This window comes from Mercenaria mercenaria, chromosome 2, assembly GCF_021730395.1.
Source record: "Mercenaria mercenaria strain notata chromosome 2, MADL_Memer_1, whole genome shotgun sequence".
Lineage (NCBI taxonomy): Eukaryota > Metazoa > Mollusca > Bivalvia > Venerida > Veneridae > Mercenaria > Mercenaria mercenaria.
Window position 1 is genome coordinate 20,748,667 of NC_069362.1, and position 21,678 is coordinate 20,770,344.

Below are 21,678 nucleotides of genomic sequence, written 5' to 3' on the forward strand. Positions count from 1 at the left end.
GCTAACCATGTTTTGAGTTACAGACTCTTTTCCTTAATCTGACTGAAAACATTAAAAATATTTTTTAAACACTGCTACATTCTGAAATAAGGCCATAATAAATGAGATTATCATCAAAATTTTGTTTAAAAAGGAGGGGGGGGGGGGGGGGGGGGATTTTATTTTTTATTTTTAAAACAACTGTACTTTAGATCGACCAACAAACACATGTATACAGCTGGTTTCGCCACGATCATTCGGCGCTTTATTATCTAGACTGCCCGAAATAAAGTCATTGTATAGGTCCAGTAACGAGTCAGCATTGGAATAATTGCACAGTCTTTGAGAGTTATTTCACATTGAAAAACCGCTACGATTATGAAAACCATAGTGAAAGTTGTTATTTTACAACAATGCTCCGGAGAAGCACAAGTTTAATTTGCGACGCGCTTTATCAGATTTCTTTTGCAGCCCTTCCAAGGTTCGTACATTTTTGGTTCAATTTTTTGGTTTTTTTTTTTTGGAGGCGGGGGGGGGGGGGGGGGGGGGCCCGGGGATATAAAAAAAGGTTGGGGCGGCATAAAAAAGAGGAGGCGTGAGGGATGATAATCTAGGAATTAATTTATTATGGCCTAATATAAATCTTTCAAAAAATAGTAAATTTCTTTCTTTTTTAAAATAATTTTACAAAATGATAATTATTTATCAACTGACTATTAAATATTTAAATAATTAGAGAAAACTCACATACCATACAAAGTTCTTATATTTTATTTTCCAAGAAAATATTTGTTTTATATGTCAAAAGCTTAAGAGGTAAACTTTTTCAATAACTATCTGAATTTACCATCTTATCTATGTATACTATAAACACAAACTAGCAAAAAGTAATGTATAAAATATTATGCGCAAATGAACAAGGAGCAATCTTAATAACAAGAATCTGTGACTGCCGTAAGAGTTTTAAACAGGAATTTTAAAACTTTCTGATTTGTGTCATAATTAAATTTTCTGCTAGCTTGGTTATTTTGCAGCATTGTTAAAGTCGTGAAAAGGAAATTTAGAGACGCCAGCTCAAGACGTTCTACGTGCATTTTAGCATTTTTTTAAAATCTGAGACTTCCTCAAATCTTACCACCATATACAAATTTAAAACAAACACGATCATTCGAGTACTCATTTTAATTTATGCGCTGTATGTTAATTCTATTTCAATAAAACTGGATAAATAACATATAAAAATGTATTTTTTTTTTAAATGCAAGAAGAAAATTAGCCATTTTAAGAATTGTATTTACTCATCAGACACTATAATGCAGTTATGAAGATAATATTTACAAATCTTAACACTAATACTTACTTCTTATAACTAGGTCCATAATATATAAATATTCATTTAGCACAGGACATAGTCTATACATAAAATTCACAATATCCACATTGGAAATGCAACTTTTGCATGTGCATGCGTCGGCGCATGCGCACGCACACTATGCTCTTTTTTAGGAAAATTATCACACAAAAACTTTAAGAGATATAACTATATAGTTTAGCGTAGTTAATTTTAAATTATGCAACTATAACCACGATCAATCATGCTTTTCTCAAATTATTACTCGTAACTAATAATAGCATAAATATGTAATGCACTACTTGTTATTTTAAGTTCATTTGCTATTTATTTTTAAAACCATCATGTGCACTTGTGAAGACCCAGGACATTGTGACACAAGTTCATATATTTATAGTTTCTTAAAACTAGCCTAACTCCCAAAATGTAACATCCAGCGCACTTTCATATTTCCAAATGACTCATATACTTCACTGCACAAGCTGCACATTTAAGTAACATACTTTTAAGCGTGCATTCCCTGAATATTGATGTAATGTTTCAAGGGCATGCGCGGATATTACATGTACTCTGAAGTGGTACACAAAATTTTAAATTTGTTGTCTTCTAACTTTTCTCTCTAAATTAGCAAAACTTTCAACATATTTATGTCACTTTTATCGACAACTTTTAAAAGCACTTTCCAAAAGATTTTCTGGTTTAACCAAAACAATTTATATGTATAAATCTGATTAATTAGTAATTTGCTTATGTTCAGAGTAAACTTTCTAACCCTACACTTTCTCATATAATAAATATTTATTTAGTCATACTGACACTGAAATTTTTTAAAACCCCTTTTCTCTTTTGGATTATGATATAAAATGAGATTCTGGGTCAATATGACAATTAACATTTTGTGCGGTGATTTTTACCAGTTACTTTAAACTGTATGCAAAAAATAAACTGAGCATTTTCAAATTACTGTCCTGCTACTTAGTAAGTTTATCAAGGAAAGAATAGAGATTATAAAGATGTGTACAGTATTATTTCTCTCAGCACCAGATATGCAAAACAGAAGTAGACAAATATAAGTTACAGACTGTAATAAATTAATTAATATTTAAATCAAAATACATAAATTATCAGGTATCAAAAACCCTTTTACAAAGAATGTTTAATCACAATAAACTTCTCTTTCAACTCTGTCGATATTATGAAACTTGCAATGCTGTACACGTTCTGATGAATAGTAAAAGCCACCGCCCATAAGCTGCTGATAAAAAAAAATAATTCTTCAAAAAAATGTACTCAATTCTTAACAAAGAATATTTCATTTCTAGATCTAATGACAAGGAACTTACTTAAAATTTGTGAAAAATAGCATGAAAGTGTTGAAGCAATAAGAAACAGGCTTTAATAACCTATGTCATATCAGTCTGACTCAAAACTGACCTACATAAATTCACTGACTGACCCTTATCATAATTCATATATCAACATTCATTCAAACATCACTCTACAATACCAGATAATCTATACTGTAGCCATAAATATCCGAAATAACAGAATTACCACAAGTCCCTGACATATGCTGAATTCCTCACGTAATTCGTTCCTTGATCACCTTATTTTTAGGCAAAATATGTATCCCAATAATATCCTAGAGATACCAAATCAGACGACCTATTTTTGGAACAAAGCAAAACACAAGAGAAACGTCCCATGCATGTTGATGCACATTTTGCCGGGTCGAGTATTGTTTCCTTGTCAAGTTATGAAAACTATATTTAAAATCCTCAACCTAATAAATATATATAAAGCTTTATATACTTTTAATACAAAATAGAAGAATTTAAACCATCATACCCGCTGTATCAGACAGCGTGTTTTCATCCATCATTGACCGAGTTTTCACCCCGACACCGACCTAGATATTGACGTCATTACCCAGAGTTCTACGTTCAAGATGTCAGCCTCCATAGTTTCATTCGCCCACTGACATAATTTTATTTATTTACATCCAGAAAGATTTTTGACGTCCTGAGTAAGTCAACATCGAAGATGAGTAATTCATATACATTTTATGTTGTAAGATACACGGTGACTATGTGCATTTCTATAAAATAAACATTCGCTATAAGAAGGATACTCGTCTATGTAGATTTTTTGGATACCTGGCCTGCATTTGGCTACAATAAAATAATATGTTATTAGGCGTTGCCTATCCAACGGGAAAATCTATTTATGTACAGTAATGTTGGTTCTTTCAACATAAATTATTCATTCCAATATTCTTAGGAATGACATTTTTGCTGTTTTTTTTTTTTATAAAATTAGAAATAAAGGCCGGCAAATCATTGCATCTAATTTCAGTTGTGATATAATTTTTAGGACCAGAATAATGATGCAAAATGGTGTTCAAGATGAAAAGATATTTGTGATATTTTGGTGCTCAGAATCTAGACCCATAAATGCACCAGAGGCCAACATTTACATACCTATATTTAAAACTGTCCTTGCCCTTGGGCTCATTTCAATAAGAGACGTCCAGACACCCATTTCCTCAACTTGGCGTACTCGGCGATATATGACCATTTTGTGTCGATTCGCCATAAAACCCAACTCACTCAACTTGGCGTTTTCCACCTTGACCACAATGCATTTGCAGTGAAAATATTTTATCAGATACACATATTCATAACTTTATCATGACATCATCGTACATTAGAGGTTCTAACTGACCAATCAGAGAGCTGCATTTTCGAGTACCTGCCAGTTTCCACTTGGGTATAACGAAGTATATTTTTAATGAACATATAGTAACTTTAGAAATAAATATCACACGATTTTAAAAATCAAATTTAGATTTTTCACTGCACATGCACTAGATGATGCTACAAACAACAAAACTTTGAAGTTCCACTGAAATATTGTATGGAATTAAAACCTTTATTGTAGTTTTAAGTTTGAGATTTTACACAGGGAGTCTATGATAAAGTCCGAGTAAAATGTAATCATTACCCAAGTGAAATTAGTATCACTCCGCAATGTTTTGGACATGTTAAAATTATGAATATATACTGGTATATTATAATTAAGAGATACCAGATCATTGGGCTATGCTGCAGCTGATATAAAAGCCACTTTCCAGAAGTGCATAACAGTGTTTCCATTGAAGGGATTTTTAGCTTGACTATACAAAGTATGGAGAGCTGTCCTACTCGACCCGGCGTCTGCGTCCTTCCGCAAGATCTTCATGAAAATTGGTCAGAACGTTCATCTTGATGATATCTAGGTCAAGTTCGAAACTGGGTCACGTGCCATCAAAAAGTAGGTCAGTAGGTCAAATAATAGAAAAACCTTGTGACCTCTCTAAACGCCACATTTTTCATGGGATCTGTATGTAAGTTGGTCTGAATGTTCATCTTGATGATATCTAGGTCAAGTTTGAAACTGGGTCACGTGCCTTCAAAAACTAGGTCAGTAGGTCAAATAATAGAAAAACCTTGTGACCTCTTTAGAGGCCATATTTTCGATGGGATCTGTATGAAAATTGGTCTGAATGTTCATCTTGATGATATCTAGGTCAAGTTCGAAAGTGGGTCACGTGCCATCAAAAACTAGGTCAGTAGGTCAAACAATAGAAAAACCTTGTGACCTCTCTAGAGGCCATATTTTTCATGGGATCTAGAGGCCATATTTTGTATGGGATCTGTATGAAAGTTGGTCTGAATGTTCATCTTGATGATATCTAGGTAAATTTCGAAAGTGGGTCACGTGCCATCAAAAACTAGGTCAGTAGGTCAAATAATAGAAAAACCTTGTGACCTCTCAAAAGGCCATATTTTTCGATGGGATCTGTATGAAAGTTGGTCTGAATGTTCATCTTGATGATATCTAGGTCAAGTTCGAAACAGGGTCGTGTGCAGTCAAAAACTAGGTCAGTAGGTCTAAAAATAGAAAAACCTTGTGACCTCTCTAGAGGCCATACTTATGAATGGATCTCCATAAAAATTGGTCAGAATGTTCACCTTGATGTTATCTAGGTCAAGTTTGAAACTGGGTCACGTGCCTTAAAAAACTAGGTCAGTAGGTCAAATAATAAAAAAACCTTGTGACCTCTCTAGAGGCCATACTTTTCATGGGATCTGTATGAAAGTTGGTCTGAATGTTCATCTTGATGATATCTAGGTCAGGTTTGAAACTGGGTCAACTGCGGTCAAAAACTAGGTCAGTAGGTCTAAAATTATTAAATTCTTTTGACCTCTCTAGAGGCCATATTTTTCAATGAATCTTCATGAAAATTGATCTGAATGTTCACCTTGATGATATCTAGGTCAGTTTCGAAACTGGGTCACGTGCGGTCAAAAACTAGGCCAGTAGGTATAAAAATAGAAAAACCTTGTGACCTCTCTAGAGGCCATATTTTTCATGAGATCTTCATGAAAATTGGTGAGAATGTTCACCTTGATGATATCTAGATAAAATTTAAAACAGGGTCACGTACCTTTGAAAACTAGGTCAACAGGTCAAATAATAGAAAAACCTTGTGACCTCTCTAGAGTCCATATTTTTCAATGGATCTTCTTGAAAATTTGTCAGAATTTTTATCTTGATAATATCTAGGTCAAGTTCAAAACTGGGTCACATGAGCTCAAAAACTAGGTCACTATGTCAAATAATAGAAAAAACGACATTATATTCAAAACTGGGTCATGTGGGAAGAGGTGAGCGATTCAGGACCATCATGGTCCTCTTGTTTACACATCTAACCCCCCCCCCCCACCACCAAAGAGTCATAGAATGCCTGCCAGTACTTGAGATCAGTATTGTTGTTTGTTTTTTGTTGTTGTCTTTTTAGCTCACCTGTCACAAAGTGACAAGGTGAGCTTTTGTGATCGTGCGGTGTCCGTGCGTGCGTCCGTCCGTAAACTTTTGCTTGTGACCCCTCTAGAGGTCACATTTTTCATGGGATCTTTATGAAAGTTGGTCAGAATGTTCATCTTGATGATATCTAGGTCAAGTTCGAAACTGGGTCACGTGCCGTCAAAAACTAGGTCAGTAGGTCTAAAAAAGGAAAACCTTGTGACCTCTCTAGAGGCCATATATTTCACAAGATCTTCATGAAAATTGGTCAGAGTGTTCACCTTGATGATATCTAGGTCAAGTTTGAAACTGGGTCACGTGCCATCAAAAACTAGGTCAGTAGGTCTAAAAATAGAAAAACCTTGTGATCTCTCTAGAGGCCATATTTTTCACAAGATCTTCATGAAAATTGGTCAGAACGTTCACCTTGATGATATCTAGGTCAAGTTCGAAACTGGGTCACGTGCCGTCAAAAACTAGGTCAATAGGTCAAATAATAGAAAAACGTTGTGACCTCTCTAAAGGCCATATTTTTCATGGGATCTATATGAAATTCGGTCTGAATGTTCATCTTGATAATATTAGGTCAAGTTCGAAAATGGGTCACGTGCCTTCAAAAACTAGGTCAGTAGGTCTAAAAATAGAAAAACCTTGTGACCTCTTTAGAGGCCATATTTTCGATGGGATCTGTATGAAAATTGGTCTGAATGTTCATCTTGATGATATCTAGGTCAAGTTCAAAAGTGGGTCACGTGCCATCAAAAACTAGGTCAGTAGGTCAAACAATAGAAAAACCTTGTGACCTCTCTAGAGGCCATATTTTTCATGGGATCTGTATGAAAGTTGGTCTGAATATTCATCTTGATGATATCTAGGTCAAGTTCGAAACTGGGTCACGTGCGGTCAAAAACTAGGTCAGTAGGTCTAAAAATAGAAAAACCTTGTGACCTCTTTAGAGGCCATATTTTTCACGGGATCTGTATGGAAGTTGGTCTGAATGTTCATCTTGATGATATCTAGGTCAAGTTCGAAAGTGGGTCATGTGCCATCAAGAACTAGGTCAGTAGGTCAAATAATAGAAAAACCTTGTGACCTCTCTAAAGGCCATATTTTTCAGGGGATCTGTATGAAAATTCGTCTGAATGTTTATCTTGATGATATCTAGGTCAAGTTCGAAACAGGGTCATGTGCGGTCAAAAACTAGGTCAGTAGGTCTAAAATTATTAAAATCTTTTGACCTCTCTAGAGGCCATATTTTTCAATGGATCTTCATGCAAATTGATCTGAATGTTCACCTTGATGATATCTAGTTCAGTTTCGAAACTGGGTCACGTGCGGTCAAAACTAGGCCAGTAGGTATAAAAATAGAAAAACCCTGTGACCTCTCTAGAGGCCATATTTTTCATGAGATCTTCATGAAAATTAGTGAGAATGTTCACCTTGATGATATCTAGGTAAAGTTCAAAACAGGGTCACGTACCTTCGAAAACTAGGTCAATAGGTCAAATAATAGAAAAACCTTGTGACCTCTCTAGAAACCATATTTTTCAATGGATCTTCATGAAAATTGGTCAGAATTTTTATCTTGATAATATCTAGGTCAAGTTCAAAACTGGGTCACATGAGCTCAAAAACTAGGTCACTATGTCAAATAATAGAAAAAAACGACGTCATACTCAAAACTGGGTCATGTGGGAAGAGGTGAGCGATTCAGGACCATCATGGTCCTCTTGTTTTTGTCCTTTTGGATCATGGAATACATATGATGTATCTGTATGGTGGGGTTCATCTTAGGAAGATGGTGGTTGCATTTTTCACTGCCTTTCATGGTTGGACTTGAGAAGGTTGGACCTGCTGTTAATTTCCTAGTTTGCATTTGGTGCCATGTGGTTGCCAGAGAAAGTCTCTCTGTACTTAGACTCAGTGTTGGTTTGTAAGTGTAATTTGTTGATTAGTGACTCATTGGAAACATTCAAGGGATGATCTCAGATATTTGTACAGAGGCAAGCCCCTTTCAGGTGATTGTTGGCATAACGGTATTACAAAATGATATTTCCAAGATACAGATCTTACAGTATTGAAAATGAAATATTGTACTTCTGTTCAGTGCATTAATCATGCTTGAAGGGTAAGCCATTGTTGACAGTAAAAATCTTCACAGAATATTGCATTCAATGTGAAAGATTAGCTACATTTGTACTCTTGTCAGCAGCATCATCCTAAGAGATCGACATGTCTGCAGCTTAGACACTGCTTTGGAATTTCAGGTTGTTAGTTTAAATGTTGGTTGTGTTCAGTTTTGTTTGGGTTTACATTGTAAGTTTAGATGTTAGCTGGGATCATATTGTTAGTTTAGCTGTTAGCTGGGTTCACACTTAGTTTAGCTGTTAGCTGAGTTCACATTTAGTTTATATGTTAGCTGGGTTCACATTTAGTTTAGCTGTTAGCTTGGTTCACATTTAGTTTAGCTGTTAGCTGGGTTTGCATTTAGTTTAGCTGTTAGCTGGGTTACATTTAGTTTAACTGTTAGCTGGGTTCACATTTAGCTTATATGTTGGCTGGGTTCACATTTAGTTCTGGATCCATGCTGGTCGCAAATGCACTATGTTGGTTTTCTCATGGTGCGGCTCAAATATTTAATTATGGCTGTGAGAAGTTCCATTAAAATCTACATTGTAGAAAAATTTATATTCGCGAGTGTGGTTGTTCCCAAATAAGCCCATTAGTAGAAGAATAATCTAGCATTCATACCACATTGATTAACTGGTGTTGACAATAAAATCTTTAGGGATGTTTTGAATAGGAAGAGGTTAGCTGCATTTTTGTACTGTTGTCTAAGAGAACAGTTCTTGAAACTGAGATACAACAGCTTCTGGGTTTTGCACAAAATAATTTATTTTCTGGGTTTAGCACAAAATAATTTATTTTCTCTGAATTGAGATGTTTGTAAGCCAGTGATTATGCCTTTGTTTTATGAAGAATGATTTAAATGTCTGATATGAAAATACATTATAAATCTTTAAATTATGAGACAATTCCCTGTAAAGACATTAGTGGCTTCAAGATTTAATGTGTAGTGGTTTAGTAGGTTATTATGAAATGTAGAAACAGATTTTCTTGTTTGTTTTGTTTCTTAATATATGCTTCTGCGTATCAGATGCAGCAAAATATTAAGGTCTTTCTGCTCTTACAAAATTTTGCATCAGTTTAAGTAGGGATTTTAAGGTTGTTGCAGACAGACCAGCGTGTTATCCATTCAGTAGATATTTATATTAGACTATCTGGAATGTAGTTGAACTGTTAGTTTCAGGGACTATAGGAATGTGCTTTTCTCTGTCATTCATCAAGGGATTTTAATATTACATGGCATAAATGTTTCCCATGATGAGACGAGGTGTCTTGCGCAAAACTTGGAGCCTAGCTCAAAGGTCAAGGTCACAGTTGGAGGTCAAAGGTCAACAGGGCTTTTTTCCTGTCCGGTCCATAACTCTGCCATCCATGAAGTGATTTTAACCCTTAGCCTGCTGCAGGCGAATTTAACAGCCTTTGCAAACAGCTTGGAACCAGATCAGACGCCGATTAAATCGGCGTCTGATCAGGTTCCAAGCTGTTTGCTACTCTGACAATATTTCTTTCAATTTTGGAGCAAATTGAATGAACTTTACAATTTTAGCAGACGACATTTCCAGCAGACGACAATTTATCTAGCATGCTAAAGGTTAATATTACTTTGCACAAATGTACCCTATAATAAAACGATGTGTCATACACAATTTTCAGACCCGTAGCTCAAAGGTCAAGTTCACACTTGGTAGTCAAATGTTAACATGGCATGAACAGGGTCTGTTTCGTGTCTGGTCTAGGACTCTGTCATCCATCAAGGGATTACAATATTACTTGGCATAACTGCTCCCTATGATGAGATGACGTGTCATGCACAACAACCAGAACCCTAGCTTAATGGTCAAGGTCACACTTGGGAGATCAAAGGTCAATAGGGTTTTTATCCTCTCCGGTCTATAACTTTGTTATTCAAAGCAGGATTTAAATACCAATTGGCACAAATATTCCCCAGGATGAAACAACATGTCATGCGCAAAACCCATACCCTTAGCTGAAAGGTCAAGGTCAAAGGCCAAAAGGGCTTTTTTCCTGTCCGGTCTGTAACTAAAGTATTCTAAAAGAGATTTTGATATTACTTGGCACATATGTACCCCATGATAAAACAATATGTCATGTGCAGTGCTCAGACCCCTAACTCAAAGATCAAGGTCACACTTGGAGGTCAAAAGTGGATAGGTTTTTTAGCTCACCTGTCACGAAGTGACAAGGTGAGCTATTGTGACTGCTTGATGTCCGTCGTTCGTCAACAATTTCTAAAAACAACTGGGCAGAATTACACCAGACTTCACAGGAATGATCCTTGGGTGGCCCCCTTTCAAAATTATTCAAAGAATTGAATTCCATGCAGAACTCTTGTTGCTATGGCAACCGAAAGGAAAAACTTTAAAAATCTTCATCTCAAAAACCAGAAGCCCTAGAGCTTAGATATTTGTGTGAACCATTGCCTAGTAGACCTCTACCAAGTTTGTTCAAATCATGACCCCGGGGTCAAAATTGACCCCGCCCCAGGGGTCACTTGATTTTACATAGGAAAATCTTAAAGAATCTTCTTCTCAAATACCAGAAGCCCTAGAGCTTAGATATTTGACATGTAGCATTGCCTAGTGGACCTCTACTAAATTTGTTCAAATCATGACCCCGGGGTCAAAATTGACCCCGCCCCAGTGGTCACTTGATTTTACATAGGAAAATCTTCAAAATTTTTTAAAAAATAAACCAGAAGGCCTAGAGCTTACATATTTAACATGTAGCATTGCCTAGTGGACCTCTACAAAATTTGTTCAAATTATATCCCCCCGGGGTCAAAATTGACCCCTCCCCAAGGGTCACTTGATTTTACATAGGAAAATCTTCAAAATTTTTCTAAAAATAAACCGGAAGGCCTAGAGCTTAGATAATTGACATGTAGCATTGCGTAGTAGACCCCTACAAAATTTATTCAAACTATGACCCCCGGGGTCAAGATTGACCCCACCCCAGGGGTCACTTGATTTTACATAGGAAAATCTTGAAAAAATTCCTAAAAATAAACCAGAAGGCCTAGATCTTAGATAATTGACATGTAGCATTGCCTAAAAGACGTCTACAAAATTTATTCAAATCATGGCCCCAAGGGTCAAATTGACCCCACCCCATAAGGTTACTTAATTGTAGATAGAAAAATCTTCAAAATTTTCTAAAAATAAACCAGAAGGCCTAGAGCTTAGATATTTGACATGTTGACATGTAGCATTGCCTAGTGGACCTCTACAAAATTTGTTCAAATCTTGCCCCCCCCCCCCCCCCCCAAGGGTGAAATTGACCCAGCCCCAGGGGTCACTTGATTGTACATAGGGAATTCTTCATAAATTTGCTAAAAATTAATCAGAAGGCGTAGATCTTAGATATTTGATATGTTACATTGCCTAGTAGACTTCTACAAATTTTGTTCAAATCATGACCCCCGGGATAAAATTGGCCCCGCCCCAGGGGTTACTTGATTGTACATCGGAAAATCTTCCAAAAAATTTCTAAAAATATCAGTTTGATATTTGAAACATGTAGCTCATATTACTCAGGTGAGCGATCCAGGGTCATCTTGACTCTCTTGATTTCTTGTATAACTCTGTCATCCATGAAGGGATTCTAAGTATAGGATAGACAACGAGTGCCGTTGTCTACGGGATATATACAACGAGCAAAGCGAGTTGTATATATCCCGTAGACAACGGCACGAGTTGTCTATCCGACTTAGACCACGTGACATAAAAACTGCAATTATTGAAAACTCTCCCACGCGTTCTAAAGAAATTAGGATTAACGTGTTTTTATAAGAGTAATATCATCTTTGTACCGTTAGCGCTTAATTGTCAGTAGGGCATATGAAAGAATGCAGGTTATTTGTATAAATTCAGTTTTACTCAAATACTGGATTTACTAAGATTTAATGTTCATTAACACTTTGAGTCATTTGCAATCACAAAATTAATGCTAAACAGTTAAATATGGATTTCTCAAAAATACTCAAAATTGGACTGCATGCTGAACAATTAGTTTTTGTGAGGAGTTTGCATGTTGGCGAAACACGATGACAGATACGTTGATTCGTTGATTCAAGAAGATAGCCAGGTTATTTATTTATTTATTTATTTAGTTCTTTTTTTATTTGTTTACTTTGTTTATCAGGATATAGTTAGTGCGTAGATGCTCGTAGGACTACAAATACCTTTTACTATATCACGCCCTTCTTGTAAGAATGATGTAGTTGTTTTACTTTCTAACTGGGCCAAGTTGTTCGAAACTTTAACGGACTGTAATTTAGTTTAGTTTAGTTTATACTAATTTGTTTTAGCTCGATTTTGATGAAAGCTTTAACTGTTTAAGCTTATTGTAACCACTCTCGAGTCCGTTTCTTATGAAAACTAGTACTGGGGTCATATGAAAAGTGATGGTCGTGACCCCAATGATGCTCGAACCCACGACCACTGCATTAAGCTGTTAAACCAACCGCCTGTTAAATTTCTATTTATGATACTTGTCTTGGTGGGTGGGAAACACTAGTATGATGTTTTAATTTTACTGTAAAGATGGTTTAGTGTTTATAATCCTTAACAAGTGCATTAGATTTTCTAAGTTTTCTAAACTGTCGAAATCTACTGATAAAGTCAATCGACCGTTAACTCAATCGCCTGTTAAAGTTTCGAACAACTGGATCCAGTCGATTACAAATGTAAGGATCATGCTGACATGTCTTTTTTATAACAAGTGAACATAAAAAGTTACAACTGTTGGAAACGTTTCAGTGAATGTGTAAATTACATTTTTACCCAGTTGGTTCTACACTACAAATATGTAGTTTATTGTATTTCATTTTTATTGATATCTAATAACATGGGGTCATTTTTACAATATTAATATTTAGACGTTGTCAACTGAATTTACCTCCAAGTCAGTCTTATTTTTTATCCCATTGATAACTGGTGAGAATATTGCAAGGTCATTTAACTCCGGCGTTAGCCTGTATTGTTAGATGGTAAATTGGCACGAAATTCACGCGTTTTTTGCCCAAGTTTCCCCCGATATATATACAACGCTACTGTTGTATATGAAATATAGACGGGTACAAGTCTGCTTTGCGATTGGCTATTTACGGATTATCGTGGTCTAATATTACTTAGCACTAATATTTTCATTGTGAGACAACTTGTCTTACGCAAACACTTACTTAAATATAACTTGACACAAGTGTTCCCCATGACGAGACCATAATTATGTCATGTATAACACCTAAATCCCTAATGCAAAGGTCAAGGTCACACCTGAAGGTCAAAAATTGATATTTTCCTGTAAAGTATTTTTATATCAGCTCATGTGTGATATGGACCCAATTAAAAAAAAATGTTGGTGTATTTTCTTCATAATTGCTTCCCATGAATATGATGATTTCTTAATTTTTTTTCACATTATTTTTATATTTATACAATCATGTTATGAAACTGTCAACAACTGTAGATTGTTCTACATGCAAATTTTAATCCAATTGTTGTGTTGTAACATATTGTATATATAGTACAATATTGTCTATACATCATTGACAGATATCAAATCATTATGTTATACTGCAGTAGAGAAAAGTAGGGGACTTTGTATTGCATGGCAATACTTCATTTCACTTGTTTCTTCTGAGTTTATTGCATACTAACATTTCTACTTCCAGGAAAAAAAACTAAATACCTATGTGACAGAGCTGGTTCCCAGCCATCATGCCATTGTCCATAAAGAAGGAGTTTATTTATACGTTTACCAGTAAAGATGAGGAAAGTGTTCTCCGGGTACCAGTGGACATACCATACAGTCAACCAGCCCGGGACCTCACTGGTCGCCTAGTGTTTGAACATAATCTACCGTGTTACATCGAAAATGGTAAAATTTATATTTATGCCCCCGACATAAAATGGGGAGTTGTGGGGGGCATATAGTGTTACCCCTATCCGTGTGTGTGTTTGTGTGTTCGGGAAAGGGTGGTGTTTGTGTCCGGGCCATAACTTTGACATGCATGGTTCGATTTCAGAATAATTTGACACAAATGATAAGCATGGGTAGACAATGTGTCGTGCACAAAAACCATTTCACTAGCTCAAAGGTCAAGGACACAGTCCTTGGTTGAACTTAACCAATTTTCACTACATATACAGAATACTAAATTTTCTGGTTTTCCTACAATTATTTTTTTTGTAAGTAAATAGGGCCAAGGGTCCTTTTTTGTAGTTTGTGAGCAGTACCATGCCTGTGACCTTTCTAATGTTGCGGGGGCATCCGTGTCTGTGACACATTCCTAGTTTTATATTTTTTAGATATAAGGGCTTTTACTTCTTCAAGTAAGTGAAGCATTTACACTCACAAATAAATTGAACAAGATTGCAAAAATTTTCAGTACTTTTCACTTGTGTAAGACAATTTGAAACCGCAAGCTTTGAATCTACAATTCTAACTAATCTGTGTTTGAAATAGATATTGTATGAGTAACATATTTCATTACAGAATTTTGTTATTTTCAGTTAGAATTTATCATCAAGAAGCATTTATTACCAATATTTATCCAAATATTTTGATGACACAGGCTTGTTTTGAACTGTCTGTTAAACATTTGGCTCTCGATCAATGACAGAAGAACATTCCTGACTACAGCTGTCAAATTTTAAATGGACTGCTTATTGTTGATAGATAACCAGTAATAATTTTGAGCAAGAAGGTCAAAGATCAAGGTCACGGTGACCTCTAGACTTAAAACAGTTTCTAGTCAATAAGTGGAGTATTCCAGGCATATAACTGTAGAAATTCGTGGAACGACTGAAGGTCCCGTTTGTTTTGCAGGTCAATAGGCTATTGTTACAGAGAACTTGAAACAGAAAGCGGTATCTAATCAATAACTGAGGAAGACTTAGGCCTAGAACTGTCAACTTTATAGGATGATTTTCTGTTGTCTGAGTAGATTAATCTTAATCTTATTATTTTTGGGAGCTAGTAAATAAAAGGTCACAGTCCTACTGATTTCAAGACTGAAAACAGTGTTCACTCACTAGATTGTGTATGACTCACATTTCATAAAATGATTGGCTAATGTCAGTACTGCATTCGTTTGTGGAGGTCATTATGCCAAAAGTCATGTCCCTCTGGCTCTAGACCTTGTTACAGCATTGCAAACATTTTCCACGGGTCTAGTATCCTAAATTTAAAGGGCCAAAAACATATTGCACTTTCTTATCTGAGCCTTACATTTAAAACCCATGTCCCAGTTTTGTTTTACTTGGCAAAAGTGCTGACCTCAATAATGAAGTATGCAAGGTCAAGGTCAGGTGGGGTCAAAGGTATCTAAATGTATTGCAATGTATTTTTATTGTCTGGACTGTAACTGTAACCCTTACTCCATCTGTATTTAAACTATAATTATTTATCATAATTTGTGTGTGCAGTGTGCACCATCCATTTTCCTGTCTAGAAGGTCAAGGTCAACAGAGGTTACAAGGTACCGTGATGTAATTTCTTTTTGAGGTGAAATTTTTGTTACCCATTTTCCAGTTTTATCTTTTCAGCTCCACTAATCTTTGTCGACTATTCAAAGAATAGTAGAGCTATTAGACTCACCCATGCGTCAGCGTCCGTGTTGGCGTCCCGATTTGGTTAAGTTTTTGTATGTAAGCTGGTATCTCAGTAACCACTTGTGGGAATGGATTGAAACTTCACACACTTATTCACTGTGATAAACTGACTTAACAGGTTCCATAACTCTGTTTTGCTTTTTAACAAAATTATGCCCCTTCCTTTACTTAAAAATTTTTGGTTAAGGTTTTAGCTGGTATCTCAGTACCCACTAAAGGAAATGGATTGATACTTCACACACTTGTTCACTGTCATGATCTGCCATGCACTGTGCAGGTTCCACAACTCTACTTTGCATTTTTTCAAAATTATGCCCCTTTTTTGACTTAGCAGTTTTTGGTTAAGTTTTTGTATGTAAGCTGGTATCTCAGTATCCACTAATCTGAAAGGATTGAATCTTCACACATTTGTTCACTGTGATGATATGACTTGCAATGCAAAGGTTCAGTAACTCTACTTTGCATTTTTTCAAAATTATGCCCCTTTTTCGACTAAGCAGTTTTTGGTTAAATTCTTATATGTAAGCTGGTATCTCAGTACCCTCTTATAGGAATGGGTTGAAACTTCACGCACTTGTCCACTGTCATGAGCTGATAAGAGCACTATGCAGGTTTCATAACCCTGTTTCCCATTTTTTACAAAATTATGCCCCTTTTGTCGACTTTAGTATTCATTCAATTGACAAGGCTGTTGAATAGTCGAGCGTTGCTGTCCTCCGACAGCTCTTGTTTATTATGCCCCCCCTTCGAAGAAGGAGGGGTATGTTGTTTTGCAGTTGTCGGTCTATATGTAGACCCATCCATTTCCGGATGATATCTCAAGAACGCTTGGGCCTAGGATCATGAAAGTTAATAGGATGGTTGTTCTTAACCTGCAGATGACCCCTATTGATTTTGAAGTCAGTAGGTCAAAGGTCAAGGTCACAGTGACCAGGAACAGTTAAACCATTTCCGGACGATAATTGGAGAACGCTTGGGCCTAAGCAGGGTTCTCCCAAGGATTTTGTTATAGCCGTTCTCTGTGGAATTATAGCCGGGTACACTTTTTAGTGGTTTATCACGATAAACATATTATTCATTTAAGTAAACTGAGGTAAAGAATTATAAGAATAATATGAAACAGCATCTGAAACTGTAGCATATTTATCAAAGGTACCTTAAGTAAATAAAAAATAAATCAAGAAGAAATCAATACAAGAATCATTATTTAATATTTTCTACTTGATTTTAAAGTTTGGTTTTAAAGGAAACATGCGTTGTGATTTTTTTCTTGCATTAACTGAGTTTTTACAGAAGCATAGCACTTTTGAGAGGAAATATAAATGTTGATCTATTTGGTCCTTATGTAGTGTCAAACACAATATTTCTTTTAAACCTTCCAATAATTCTGTGTTTCATGTTTCAGTTGAATCTGCAGCTCATTTCATGAAAGAATATTTAATGTAAAAGTGATTTAATCAAATTTATATATTGATGTTATGTACATTCTCTGATACTATGCATTGACTTATCTGAATTTTTGTCTTCCGAAATACCCTGCAGTTTCGGTTTGATTTTTCCGATTTTCGGCAAAAGCAGTTGCATTGTAAGTTTTGCAGGTAGTTTTTATTGAAATAGCCTAGCTATTACTTGCTGGATATGGAAAGTACAATATTAATGGTTCGGCATGTTCTACCAGCGTCCGTTTTTAGCTCATCTGATTTTTTGAAAAAAAATGATGAGTTATTGTCATCACTTGAGCGGTTGTCGGCGTCGGCGTCGGCGTCTGCGTCGGCGTTGCCTGGTTAAGTTTTATGTTTAGGTCAGCTTTTCTCCTAAACTATCAAAGCTATTGCTTTGAAACTTGGAATACTTGTTCACCATCATAAGCTGACCCTGTATAGCAAGAAACAGAACTCCATCTTGCTTTTTGCAAGATTTATGGCCCCTTTTGTACTTAGAAAATACCAGATTTCTTGGTTAAGTTTTATGTTTAGGTCAACTTTTCTCCTAAACTATCAAAGCTATTGCTTTGAAACTTGGAATACTTGTTCACCATCATAAGCAGACCCTGTACATCAAGAAGCATAACTCCATCTTGCTTTTTGCAAGATTTATGGCCCCTTTTGTACTTAGAAAATATCAGATTTCTTGGTTAAGTTTTATGTTTAGGTCAACTTTTCTCCTAAACTATCAAAGCTATTGCTTTGAAACTTGGAATACTTGTTCACCATCATAAGCAGACCCTGTACATCAAGAAGCATAACTCCATCTTGCTTTTTGCAAGATTTATTGCCCCTTTTGGACTTAGAAACTTTTTTTTTTATGGTTAAGTTTTATGTTTAGGTCAGCTTTTATCCTAAACTATCAAAGCTATTGCTTTAAAACTTGCAACACTTGTTCACCATCATAAGTTGACCCTGTACAGCAAGAAACATAACTCCATCCTGCTTTTTGCAAGATTTATGGCCCCTTTTGGACTTAGAAAATATCAGATTTCTTGGTAAAGTTTTATGTTTAGGTCAACTTTTCTCCTAAACTATCAAAGCTATTGCTTTGAAACTTGGAATACTTGTTCACCATCATAAGCAGACCCTGTACATCAAGAAACATAACTCCATCTTGCTTTTTGCAAGATTTATTGCCCCTTTTGGACTTAGAAACTTTTTTTTTTATGGTTAAGTTTTATGTTTAGGTCAGCTTTTATCCTAAACTATCAAAGCTATTGCTTTAAAACTTGCAACACTTGTTGACCATCATAAGCTGACCCTGTACAGCAAGAAACATAACTCCATCCGGCTTTTTGCAATAATTATTGCCCCTTTTGGACTTAGAAAATCATTTTCTTGGTTGAGTATTATGTTTAAGTCAACTTTTCTCATAAACTATCAAAGCTATTGCTTTAAAACTTGCAACAGTTTTTCACCATCATAAGTGGACACTGAACATTAAGAAACATAACTCTATCCTGCTTTTTGCAAGAATGATGGCCCTTTTTAGACTTAGAAAATCATGGGTAGGACAATATTTCTATTACACAAAAAAAATCAGATGAGCGTCAGCACCCGCAAGGCGGTGCTCTTGTTTTTTGGTTGCAACTGAAGAGATTCGTCAATTTCTGCCGACCATTTTCATTTTAAATTATGCCAAATTGATTACATGCAATATCAAAATTTGTTTGATATATAAAATTATTTAAACCCTATTTATTTCCGCTCAAAACAAAATGTGGTTTGCCAAAAAAAAAATTGTCATATATTTTATCCGGGTGCAGCGCCTGGCTGAAAGGGCCTGGGGAAGACCCTGCTAGAATCACAAAACTTGATAGAAAGGTTGATCATTATCGGCAGATGACCCGTATTGATTTTGAGATCAGTAGGCCAAAGGTCAAGGTCACAGTGACCAGGAACAGTTAAATGGTTTATGGATGATATAACTGAAGAGCGCTTGGGCCTAGGATCATGAAAATTAATAGACTAGCAGATGACCCCAATTGATTTTAAGGTCAGTAGGCTCAAGGTCAAGGTCGCATTGACCTGGAACAGTTAAGCTGTTTCCGAACGATAACTCAAGAACGCTAGCGTCTAGGATCAGGAAACTTAATAGGGAGGTTGATCATGACCAGCAGATGATCCCTATTGATGTTAAGGCCAATAGATCAAAGGTCAAGGTCACATTGACCCAGAACAGTAGAACTTTTGTGTATAGTGACCAAATAATTTCTGTTCCTTATGCAGTTACTGAATGCATCAAGGGGGGCATTTCGTGTTCTACAAGCTCTTGTTTTCTAAGTAATGGTACTAATTACATGGAACATACTTCGTAATTCATTTTCCAAAAGAAAATGACGGAGGTCCAAAGGGTCTTGCACATGACAATGTCATTGTAATTGTTTGTACAGGCCATAATGTGTTTCTGCCCTGTAGTCTGATTAATGTGTATTATTACATTATCATCTCGGCAAAAATGCAAGTATCGACTTGTATTTGAAGTTAAACAGTTTATTAATTAAAAGTGAGCAGTATTTGTAGTTTTCTGGTGCACAGTTCACATAAATTAACCTCAATATGCTTTCTTTGATTTCCAATATTGCATTACTTCAGACCTCCTGGCATTTCTGTCATCTATAATTCAATGGTCTAGACTAATATGCATTAGCTAAAAGTAGGTTTTCAAAGGAATGCCAAAGTAGCTGTCTCTTGGAGTTTCTATTAATGTCCAGTTTCTATGTTATCAGTTACCAAGGTGATGCTTATAAAGAAGATAATAAGTCTGTGGTATTTGTAAGTTCTTTGGTACAGATGAGAGCATTTAGTGAAATACTGACAAAACCAGCTTGGAACCAAAGAAATAGAGATGTTTCTAACAAATGAAGTGTATTATAAGAAACATATCACATCAATAAGACAATCAATGTAATCCAGTCGTCATAGTAACAAGGACCAAAATCATGGCCCATTTCAGAGTGTGACCAGAATCATATAAATGAGGCACAAGGTATATTGTATCTATAGGGCAAGTGTTATGTCTGTTCTATATCCTTGTTGCCTATGTTCCAGCTTCCAATTTGTTGCTGTGTATCTGCTTTCCTTCAAAGGTCAAGGTCAAGAGCAGTTTTAAGGTTCTTAAGTTATAATTCATGTTTTGGACAGAATATTTCTTCTTAGTGTGCAGATTTCAAAGTAAAGGTTATGAGGGGTCAAAAGGATCTTCTGAATCAGTTTTATGCTTCTTTTCATTTTGTTTTAATCATTTATGTTATTACGATGATTTCAGTGATAGTAGTATAAAATAATAAATATTGTTTTGAGTTTGTAATGCCCTACATCTATTGTTAACCTAAAATAAGTAAATTAGATAGAACTTAGGGCAAAAGTACGAATTGTTTTGCACCTGCGTCTATTTTTCTTCCCGTATTTATATATTTTATGATCACCTATGTTGCAGTTATATAAATCAAATATAAAATGTAATCTGTACAATATTAAAATTTGTGCAACACATGATGTAAGACCACCAGACTGTGTCAGCAATAACAGAGGTCACATTGCAAGTTTTGACTTATATCCTAACTAGGACAGGATATATTAAGTAGAGCAAAATATTCATAGCTTTCACCTAAACAGTGTAAAGCATCTTACCCTCAATACACTTTGTTTGATTTCCAATAGGAAGTGCTCAGTGCCACATTCAGGTCACCAGGCATTTTTATCGCCCATATAAAATGAAGTCTAGACAAAAAAGCATTAGTGAAAAGACTTAAAGTAGATTTCTAAAGGCAAGCCAAAGTAACTGTCTCTGAATCTCTATTATTGTCCACAGTGTTTTAGCCATTTGTCATGAGGTAACAGCCCTGAAAATTACCAAGGTGATGTTGGAAATTAAGAAAAACAGAAAGTTTCATCTATACTAGAGGATCAGCATTTGATGATGTCTGATCACAGTGGTCAGATTGTGTCCATGAAATTATACTAATAGTATAAAAGAGTTAAACCAGATTCATGGGGCAGTCCAAATAATACAGGAGATGAAACAGACAGTCCAGGTTCAGTGGAGAAACTAGATAGTATCTCTGAGCTAAGACTAAATAGCACTCGAGGATATCAAGTTGTATGTATGGAACAATCCAAATTGCATTCAATGAGTAAATCATTATACCCTGAGGAGGCAAAGGTACACACATAGTACCAACTAGATTGTATTGTTATGAACTAGACTATCGCAGTGGGATAATCTAAATACAAATCCACTGGGGACAAA

At 35.7% G+C, this 21,678-nt stretch overlaps 2 protein-coding genes across 4 annotated transcripts in view; one reads left to right on the top strand and one right to left on the bottom strand.

The window, feature by feature from the left end:
• The window catches only part of LOC123563451 (uncharacterized), a 62,196-nt gene extending 58,881 nt beyond the window's left edge, over positions 1-3,315 (bottom strand). The window contains exon 1 of one of the 3 annotated variants that reach the window (XM_045356279.2): positions 3,179-3,315. In XM_045356279.2, the coding sequence (XP_045212214.2) occupies positions 3,179-3,212 (34 nt within the window). In that variant the 5' untranslated portion in view covers positions 3,213-3,315. Of the gene's footprint in view, positions 1-1,339; positions 2,285-2,884; positions 3,114-3,178 lie in introns of those variants that run through there. The other 2 variants (XM_045356281.2, XM_045356280.2) reach the window with 2 other exon arrangements.
• LOC123563453 (protein C12orf4 homolog) overlaps positions 3,272-21,678 on the top strand; it is a 78,787-nt gene continuing 60,380 nt past the window's right edge. Inside the window, exons 1-2 of the mRNA XM_053524738.1 lie at positions 3,272-3,356; positions 13,998-14,203. Of these exons, the coding sequence (XP_053380713.1) occupies positions 14,044-14,203 (160 nt within the window). The 5' untranslated portion in view covers positions 3,272-3,356; positions 13,998-14,043. The remainder of the gene's footprint in view (positions 3,357-13,997; positions 14,204-21,678) is intronic.